At 43.1% G+C, this 10,296-nt stretch overlaps 1 protein-coding gene and 1 long non-coding RNA gene across 5 annotated transcripts; one reads left to right on the top strand and one right to left on the bottom strand.

The window, feature by feature from the left end:
• Positions 1-650: 650 nt before the first annotated feature.
• LOC119469969 lies at positions 651-2,153 on the bottom strand. Its single transcript, XR_005198842.1, has 2 exons — positions 2,069-2,153; positions 651-1,247 (listed from the first exon to the last, which is right to left on the bottom strand). It is a non-coding gene; the product is annotated as an uncharacterized LOC119469969 (long non-coding RNA).
• Positions 1,236-6,444, top strand: USP51 (ubiquitin specific peptidase 51). Of its 4 annotated transcripts, none has more exons than XM_037735938.1 (3): positions 1,236-1,336; positions 1,746-1,948; positions 2,127-6,444. In XM_037735938.1, exon 3 carries the CDS (start codon positions 2,176-2,178, stop codon positions 4,312-4,314), a length of 2,139 nt encoding a protein of 712 aa, XP_037591866.1. In that variant the 5' UTR covers positions 1,236-1,336; positions 1,746-1,948; positions 2,127-2,175; the 3' UTR covers positions 4,315-6,444. The 4 variants fall into 4 exon arrangements, with proteins under 4 accessions (XP_037591866.1, XP_017376951.1, XP_017376950.1 ...); XM_017521461.2 differs by lacking the exon at positions 1,236-1,336 and adding an exon at positions 1,380-1,641 and having other exon boundaries at positions 2,127-4,796; XM_017521462.2 differs by lacking the exon at positions 1,746-1,948 and having other exon boundaries at positions 2,127-4,796.
• The last annotated feature ends 3,852 nt before the right edge of the window (positions 6,445-10,296 follow it).

The raw sequence follows: 10,296 nt of genomic DNA, 5'->3' as shown, positions 1-10,296 counted from the left end.
AGGTGGCACAGCTAGCAAATGACTGGCTCAGCATTTCCTTCTAGGTCTGCTAACCCAGAGAGGAGCAACTCTTCGGTTAGCTGTGGCTGAGAAAAAGCCTTTCCCTAGAGGAGAAAAATCAGGTTTTCCTGTACAAGCTAGTCTATAATTTTAAAGCACTTTCCCTCCAGGTGCTTGTACGTGACTGAGATATGGTCGAATCTAAACCTAGTCACAAAATCACTAATATCCATTATGGGGAGGTATCCACTAGATTGCATTTTCAAGTTAAGAGAGCTGAATCCTAATAGTGAGATTTTGAGGGGAGGTGTGTGACTGTCTCAGAGAGATTAAATGTATCATTAAACATTCTCTGTAATAAACCGTAATTTTCTTGGGATGGACGGCAAGGGCAACAGGCCTTGGAGATAGCTTTCTTGTGGATTGTTGCCTTGGTTGTTGAATCTGTTAAAGAAAAGGAAAAGTCTCCTTGCCTCTGAACTTGAGGACACAAAGAGTTGTATCTTGTCTAGGAGGGATCATCGGGTAAACTGAGCTATAACTTTGAGAGAGCTTTGAAAGAGAAGGGATTCTCTTCTCCTCCACTCTGCATCAGGAGTTGTTCTCTATGCTGATTTTCAGGTAGGGACTGAAAAACGAAGTGTGAATAATAAAGCTTGCCATAAAGATCTTTTACTTGATGTATACTATGATTTCGTGTTTACATTGGGTTAGGATTATTTCATTAAAAAAAAAAATTGACACAACTAACGCTCAGAGAAGTTAAGTGTTTTATCCCAGGTCACACAGCCAGCACGTGCCTGGGCTCAGGTCTCTCTGAGCCTCAGCCCTTGCTTATGCTTCCTCCCCTGCATATTCTGGGACAATAGATAGATGATTGATTGATTGATTGATTGATAGATAGATACATAGATCTCCCCTTAACTCCCAGAGACCAGAGTCTGACAGGATCCTGAGGGATTCCTGCCAGAGAGCTGCCATCTCTGGAAACCCCCACCCCCGCCTGGGTGAATCTTTTTTTCTGTAGAGTGCGGGCCTGGAGCTAGGTGAGGCCTGAGCCTCCATTTCAGGGGCTTTCTGTAGAATCTGTTGCTGCTGTTGCCTTCAGTAGATTCTGTTTCAGGAAGAGGTTTGCCTGCCTGCGCGGGACAGCGGTGCCATTCATCACGGCAGGAGGGCAGAATCCGGGGCTGGGGGCCGCACGTCGAGAGGGGAGGGGCCAGGGGGCGGCCCCCTTGTGACCAGCCCTGAGGAGAGGTCAGGAGAGAAGGCTGGCTGAGGAGCGCCTGGACAGCAGCAGTTGCTGACGTTCTATATCACGCGCCTGGGGCTCAAGGTAACCCAGACCTTTAAACAAACCGCCGGGCTGGGGGCGTTGCGGGGACAGGAGTGGGAAAAGCGAGCGGGGATTTCGGGGGTCGCAGGAGGATGGTGGTGGTATAGGAGTGGCAAATGCCTGAAAGGAGGGAGTAGTGATCCAAAATCTAGGCTAAATCATAGGAATTTAAGTCTCAGAAGCAAGAAAAGGGGTGTGAGAGCACAGGCGCGAAAAGGCGTGAGAGGGCGCAAGAGCCGGGCGGACGGAAAGTGCGCTGAGGGGCAACGGCTTAGGGGGGAACACAGCGGGCCACAGAAGTATAGGTAAGTTAGGAGCAGTGGGACACTGTCTTCCTCCGAGTTCATTTTCCATAGGTGCCTCCTTTCAGCCATTTTTGAGATAAAATGTTGACCCAAGTGTTTTTTAGGATACAGGGAAAGAACGTCAGAGGAAGCTGCACCAAAGCGAGGCTGCGCAGGGCGCAAAAAAGCAGTCAGAGGGTGGCGCCTTTTTTAAAGAAGTTTCCATCCTTTCCATCCTAAAGCTGAGACCGATCCCCACCCCCACCGCCCGCTAGCCTTCTGATCCCAGTCCCCTGGCCCCCGCATGATCTGATCGTCTTTAAAGCAGGTAACCCTGGGTCTCCACATCAGTTCCAGGGGCCTCTCAGTTGAGTGGGTGGAGCCGGCAGCAGCCGCCGGCTGAGCTCAAGGGCCGATGGGAGGGGTCCTAGGGGCGCTAACTGCGCACCGCGGCCATGACGCTGGGCAGATCATTCAACGAAGTCCCTGTCTCGTTCCATCTACAGTCGCAGCTCGTTTCCAGACGCCTTGCTCCTCAGGTCGGACAGTGATCTGATGGCCCAGGTTCGAGAAACTTCTCTGCTCTCCGGCTCTGGGGCTCGCTGGAGCTCGGGAGGTGGGGGAGGAGCCTCGCCTGAGGAGGCGGTTGAGAAGGCGGGGAAAATGGAGGAGGAGGCGGCAGGGGCGACGAAGGCGTATTGGGGCCAGGAAGCTGAGGAGATGAAGCTGGAGCCATTACAGGAGCGTAAGCCTGCACCGGAGGAGAACTTGACGTGGAGCAGCAGCGGCGGCGACGAGAAGGTGCTCCCTTCTATCCCCCCTCGCTGTCACAGCAGCTCCTCGCCCGTTTGCCCGCGCCGCAAGCCCCGCCCTCGGCCCCAGCCCCGGGCCCGTTCCCGCTGCCTGCCCGGGCTCTCGGCCCCACCCCCGCCTCCGGCCCGGCCCCCGCTCCCGCCGCCACCCCCGCCCCCACCCGCACCGCGGCCCCGGGCTTGGCGTGGATCCCGGCGCAGATCCCGGCCTGGTTCCAGGCCTCAGACACGGAGAAGCTGCTCTGGTTACCTAGACGGCTCGAGGGATCCTGGCGGTTTAGGGGACTGGTTACTGGAGGTCGAGTTTGGGCAGGGTCCCACAGGCTGCTCTCATGTGGAGAGCTTTAAAGTAGGTAAGAACTGGCAGAAGAACCTGAGGTTGATCTACCAGCGTTTCGTTTGGAGTGGGACCCCAGAGACTAGGAAACGTAAAGCAAAGTCATGCATCTGTCATGTATGTAGTACCCATATGAACAGACTCCACTCTTGTCTCTCCTGTGTCTTTTTCGGCTGCTTCACTGAGAAACATATTCACAGACATGCAGAAACAAAGCAGCACCATTTAGCTGTAGATCTTTATCATGGGGTTATATATTGCTTCATGTGTAAGGATTATGTTTATGACAAAGACATAGAACAGATTGCCAAAGAAACAAAAGAAAAAATTTTGAGATTCTTAACTTCCACCTCAACAGACGTTTCTCATCAACAGTTTATGACATCAGGGATAGAAGACAAGCAATCAATCTGTGAGACAAAGGAACAGGAACCAAAATTGGTGAAACCCAAAAAAAAGAGAAGAAAAAAGTCAGTCTATACTGTAGGCCTGAGAGGGCTAATCAATCTTGGGAACACTTGTTTTATGAATTGTATTGTCCAGGCACTTACCCATATTCCTCTACTGAAAGATTTTTTCCTCTCTGACAAGCACAAATGTATAATGACAAGCCCCAGCTTGTGTCTGGTCTGTGAAATGTCTTCGCTTTTTCATGCTATGTACTCTGGGAGCCGAACTCCTCACATTCCCTATAAGTTACTGCATCTGATATGGATTCATGCAGAACATTTAGCAGGGTACAGGCAGCAGGATGCCCATGAGTTCCTTATTGCTATATTAGATGTGCTACATAGACACAGCAAAGATGATAGTGGTGGGCAGGAGACCAATAACCCCAACTGCTGTAACTGCATTATAGACCAAATCTTTACAGGTGGCCTGCAGTCAGATGTCACATGTCAAACCTGCCATAGTGTTTCCACCACCATAGACCCATGCTGGGATATCAGTTTGGACTTGCCTGGCTCTTGTGCCACATTTGATTCCCAGAACCCGGAGAGGGCTGATGGCACAGTGAGCAGGGATGACCACATACCAGGAATCCCCTCACTTACAGACTGCCTACAGTGGTTTACAAGGCCAGAGCATCTAGGAAGCAGTGCCAAAATCAAATGTGGTAGTTGCCAAAGCTACCAGGAATCTACCAAACAGCTCACGATGAATAAATTACCTGTCGTTGCCTGTTTTCATTTCAAACGGTTTGAACATTCAGCCAAACAGAGGCGCAAGATCACTACATACATTTCCTTTCCTCTGGAGCTGGATATGACACCATTTATGGCCTCAAGTAAAGAGAGCAGAATGAATGGACAATTGCAGCTGCCAACCAATAGTGGAAACAACGAAAATAAGTATTCCTTGTTTGCTGTGGTTAATCACCAAGGAACCTTGGAGAGTGGCCACTATACCAGCTTTATCCGGCAACAAAAGGACCAGTGGTTCAGCTGTGATGATGCCATCATCACCAAGGCTACCATTGAGGACTTACTCTACAGTGAAGGGTATTTACTGTTCTATCACAAACAGGGCCTAGAGAAAGACTAGTCTTACCAGACCACTTACTGAAAAAAAAGTAAATGATTAGGCAAGGATTTGAAGTGACACACAAACCTACTTGGAATGGAAAATGATAATAACAACTTTATGACAGCCAGTATCTTGATGTAAAGAACCTGTTTTAGCATGGCTCATGGGTATGTAGGAAGAAAAAAATGAATACTAACCAGTGACCTTTCAACCTTAAGAAATGGGGAGAGGGAGAAGAGGTTGAAAATGGTCTCATAAAGCATAATCAAGTGAAAAGAATGCCTTAGGTGGGGAGAAAGGGAGTAGAGGTGTTCTGATGCTACTATATGTCATTTGTTTCACAGAAATACCATGTGAAGTCAGAAAGTATACCTTTATCAGCAAAAACTTCACAATTGGTCTTCCAGCTGTGGCTGACCAAATAGTTTGAAAGAAAAATAATATTTTAAAATAAAATTTAAAAAGCTTTAAAAGAAAAACATTTAAAAAGGAAAGAAATCATTTTTCAAGTTTAAAAAAATTTTTTTAAATGTTGAAAAAATTTGAGTCGATATTTTTAAAAAATATTTTAAAAATTAAAAATAATTTTTTAATTTAAAGAAGTTTCAGAATTTTAAAAATTAAAAGCAAATGAAATTAAGAAATTCTTAAAGTTTAAAAATGTAAAATAGATTAAACAAGGAACAAGGTTAAAAATGAAAGTTTACCAAAAAATGAAAAAAATACTGTTAAAAATTAACGTTAAAAAAAAGGAACATCTTAAAACTTAAAAATTTCAAATGAAGGAAACTAATATAAATAGATATGTCAAAATTAAAGCATAAAATATACACATTTAAAAAGTGTTAACAAAATTGTTACTGTAATGATTAAGAAATATATTTCCAAAAATACAGAATGGAATGTAATTCAAATTTTAGAGAAAAGTTTTAAAAGAGGAAAGTTTAAAATAATTCAAAATGAAAAGACAAAATTTGTTTAAAGACAAAAATTGAAAAAAAATAGGAAGAAAATACTGGTAAAATAAAAAGAACTTTAGATAAGTTCAATTCAAGAGATTTAAATGAAAATTTTAAATATTTAATTAAATAAAGATTTTAAAATATAAACTTAAAACAGTTACATAAAAATTGACAAATGAAAAAATGTAAAACAAGTAGAAAAAATTATTAAAATGAAAAGTTTAAAAGGTTCTATTTTTTTATTTAAGCATATTAAAATACAGACGGGTATGAAAGAAATAAATGGAGGAGACAGGAATAAGAAGACAAGGGTATGTGAGTATATATATTTTTAAGCTTTATGTTGATATATCAATATAATTTGCAAAAGGAAATAGACATTTTAATCATTATCTTACCATTCAATTGTGAGATGGCTGCAAGGCCTAAACACTAACCCACCTTCCCCTCTGAGATTCTATGCCTCATCTCATACCCTGAAGGAAGTTGAATTACTTCCTAGGCATAATCAATTCATCTTAGAAAAATGAAAACATTAGGGACTTTCACATTTAGAACTGCATTATTCATACAAATTCTTAGCTTCTGAAAAGGGGTTCTTGATATTTTGGTGTCTTAGAGAAATTAGATCACAGCTGTGAAGCTCTGGCTTTTGTATTTGAGCCCCATGGCCTGATTGAGGAAGTGGCAGGGACCCATATCTGAGGCCCTCCCACCCTCCGTTTTAGCCTTTAATTTCCACAGTAGAGCTATGGGTTTGTGCTTGGAGTCCTTCTGCTCATTTGTTATTCCCTCTTTATTTCCTTTTTTTGTCACTCATGCCTAGTTTCCTGAACCCCTCACTTACCTGGCCTTACCTACATCTCTGAGCCCCAGCCTGTAGGGCTCCTTCTTTGACTATTTACCTGGTGGCTTTTACTCTTCCTTCAAGACCCAGCTCACAGATGACTTCTCTGGAGCCCTCCCTGAATGTTATAGGAAGGTATAAATGGGAAAATTGTTCCTCCCTCCCCCTCTTTATTCCTCTCACTGTGCCTCCAAAGTACTTTGTCCATACCTCGGTGATAGTACTTATTCTACTGTGATTTTATTGTAGCTTTGTGATTGTCTGCCCCTCTGCACTGAGTGTCTGAGAACAGGGGGCTAAGCCTTATTCATTTCTGTGTTAATAAATATTTGTTGAGTGCAAAGATGAGTTCAGTTATTTGTTCTATTCATTGTCAGTAATGTTTTCTCACCCCTTCATCCATCAGGCTACCATTAAATGCCGAGTGCTATAATACAGTGTGATCGGTATTGTATTTTACCCCAAAGCAGGGTATGAATAGCACCTTAAGAAAGGTGCTCAGTGAGAAATAGTCAGGTGTGTGGAGGGAGAACCAGGCACAATGCAGAGAAAAGAGCACAGGCCTGGAAGTTGGCAGTCATGGAAGACTGGGTGCGGGGGAGGAGCAGCAGTTGAAGGTGAGGCTGAGCTCTCTGGTGTGTGTGGCCACACTGCCCCTCAGCAGCAGTGTCTCTCACAACTGTGTACCACACATCTCTAGAGTATACCACATTAGTTTACCTTCCCCATCAGACAGTAGTACCTCACCACCACACAGTGTTCTGTATCACACTGCACATCATCACTCTGCTACAAGGGAGTGATGTCTGGTGACTGTGTTTATCAAAGAGCTGTAGTTTATTTTTGTGCTTAGCACCCTCATTTTCCCACCATTCTTATTGGTCCTATTGAGGCTGTTGATCACTTTTCCCTGCCTCTGTCACCCCTCCCCAGAGTGAGCCCATCACTCAGCCTGGGTCAGATTAGAGTTCTGAATTCCCCCGTCCCTCTACCAATACCCCTCTCACAAGAGCATTTCTTCTGAGGGTGGGCATAGGGCCCAAGTAGGGCCAATCAGAGTCTATTGCTAAATTGAATTTATATGGACACTGGAAGAAAAAACGTGTCTCCCTCCCTACCCCACCCCCAAACTGGAGTCACTATGCTAGTATGACCTGAATCTGGGACTCTGAGAGTCAATATCTATAACACAAAGAGAAAACCAGAAAGAACTGGAGATTGGGAGAAAGCCCAGGGAACGTCATTTGAACCTTGTACATCCAGCTGTGCCAGAAGTGCCAAAGTTCCCAGCTATCTGAGCCAATAGAGTCCTTTGTTTTGCTTAAGCTAGTTTCAGTTGGGCATTCAGTCATTTGCAGCCAAGGGTCTTGAACATATTAACCAAGCTGTATGATTAGTGGAGCATCAGTTCCTAAGACCACAAAGCATGAGAGAGAAAAGAGAGGGAGGAGTGACCTTAGATGAACTCTGTCATATAAAATTGAGAAACTGGTGGGTGCCTGCACATCTTTAAGAAGCAAGTATCAGCTCAGCCACTGACCTGTGCTAGACATCAAACCTTACAGCAATGATGTGCTTATTTCAAATAAAAGGGATAAAAAGGCAATGACATTATATGAGTACTGGTTTAAGTCAGGTACTGTGTTAACTGCTTTACCTTTATTATCTCACTGGGTCCTGTGTCCTCATAGTTCTAGGAGACAATCATTACTGAACATATTTCATAAACTGGAAAGTAAAAAATAGAATAGAAAAGTGATTTGCTTAAGTTCACTCTACTGTTCTAAGCACTGAAGCCAGTATTCAAATGCAGGTCCCCAAAGCCCAGGCATGTCCCATCATAATCCAGTATAGATAATTCAAATATGTATATATTTTTGCTTTTCCTGATACTGCTATGGAAGACAGCATAAACCACCATGGTAGAGAAAGCAGCTTCTGACAAATCTGGATGCAGGTAACCTGCAAAGAGAGAGTAACCTATCAACTACACAAAGTTGCCCATGCTACAGGTGGATTTGTCTCTGTGGAAATGGCTGATTCAGATAGATCAGGCTAAATGAATTTCCTAAGGATAATCAGCATGGATGAGGCCAAAATATTATCCCCAATGTAAGACATATCGCCTCATTCAATGCTGTATGCTAGGCTGAGCACCAAGACCTGACTATAAGGTCTCAACTCATTGTTGTCTGTAAAACCATCAGCTCTTTAGTCACACAAGACTTCTTTTTTAACTTCAACACCATAGCCATCACTTTGAGTGTCACTTTTATCACCCCTCTCCCTTAGATCCTCCCAAAATGCCCACAATACCAGCTCCTCTAACAAGCCCAGGGAGGGACTTACCTATTGGGACCTTACCCAGGTAGTCCAATATTGATTTGCAATGTCCAGCTTCTGTTGCTTCTGAACTGCTTTCAGTTCCTTTACCTTGATTCTCTTCCAAACACACAGTAGTGGCTACTCCAGGCCAGGGCCAGACCTATATGTTTATAAATCCCACAGGTCTACCACAGTTTATGGTAGGTATTTAACATGCTGGCTGAATGAACATATGAATGAATAAATGAAGAAATTCCATTCTACACCCTAAGCCTCAGCTTCAGCAGGTGACTTCATGCCCTATTTTTCTGAAATCAAAAATCTCATAAGAATGCCTAATTTACCCACATCTACATACTTACATTTCCATCCATTGTCCATGATTTCACTGTCATTTCAAAGGAAAAGGAATGCTGCTGCTTTTCTGAAACTGCACCCACTATCTTCTTTCTTCTAATTCATTCCTAACAGCCAGAGGGCCTTACTCCTACACACTTTCCTCTGTTCCAGTAACAACCATGTTTTCGCTAGACAGATAAAATTCAGCAGCTAGACATCCTAGATTTTCTATGATAGTTCCTCAAAAATTTTGTTACATCATCACTATAAGAGATTTTTTTTAAAAGTCTCCCAAATCCCAGTACTTCTCCCGAGTATATATTATCCCCAGAAGAAACCCAAGAGCCTGTTTTAAAATCCTGATTTGGGTGTTATATTTAAAAGAAAAATACATAACCTTTGCTCCCCTTCCTTTCACTGCCAAAATCTTTCACATGTGTTTTTTTCATACATCATTTTCACTTACCTCCTACTCCATCTATAGTTCCCTGAATTCTGGTTTCTGCTTGCACCACTCTGTTGAAATTGCCTTTGCTTAAGTTTAAATGACTTATTTTTTTCAAAATTCCTTATCTTACTACTTTATGCCATTTATCAAAGAGATACATGACATTCACAGATAACAGAACAACAGACAGAATATTTGAAATTAAAGCTTTTCTCAAAACATCCAGATCATAATGTTGCCATGTTGGCTTCCATTTAGGAGCAGTTTCCCCTTCCCTTATACTAGGAGGGTATGCCAAATCTGAGAAAGGGACTGCGGGTAGAGGTGGAGCATGTGAAGTTGAGGAAGGGATTGCATGGAAAATCAAATTTAAAATACTGTATCATGTTTTAAATGTATCAGAGAAGTTGGTATCTAAGGACAGGTGTAGAAAATCCTTTCTGTATGCAAATGAGGCCTTATTCAGAATCTAACAATGCCCTAAATTATCTGTTTTTAGAAGAGTCCCCTTAAAGACACACCTGTATTCTATATGCAGACTTACAATTTGAACCCTCTTTCTCACAACCCTTTAATAGAGAATTAAACTGGCCTATCTACTTCTTTATGATGAGGTGCCTGTGGTGAGAACTACGTAGGCAGAAGATGACTGAGGCACCAGAAAGACTTGAGCTGAAATCACATCCCACATTTGCCATTTATTAACAGGCAACACTGGGCCAGTAACAGAATCTTGTGCATAGCCCTCCCAGGATTGTAGAGGAGACTAAAACTAACCATCTTTGTAAGGCATTTAGTAGATATCAAAATGCTTGCTATATACACATGGTTGAAGCTAAAAAGGAAAAATAGTCATATTTCTTGCCCTACTTGTCAGTGTCCAAATACTCTCTTTGACTCACACATGTCCATAGTAGACTACAAGTGCTAGCTCTCAGGAAACACATTTTCCAGCACATTAAAGGGGGTTGTTACCTGAGCAGAGTTCTGCTGTAAATCCTCCACAAGCAGGGCTCTCCTGACCTCACTGAGTTTTTCTCCTCCTGTGCTACAGGCACCCCAATGGGGTGTGTCTTACT

The sequence above is a fragment of the Cebus imitator genome, unplaced genomic scaffold, assembly GCF_001604975.1.
Source record: "Cebus imitator isolate Cc_AM_T3 unplaced genomic scaffold, Cebus_imitator-1.0 Scaffold1416, whole genome shotgun sequence".
Lineage (NCBI taxonomy): Eukaryota > Metazoa > Chordata > Mammalia > Primates > Cebidae > Cebus > Cebus imitator.
Note: the sequence above shows the minus strand (reverse complement) of the source record. Positions and strands in the feature narration are given on the sequence as shown.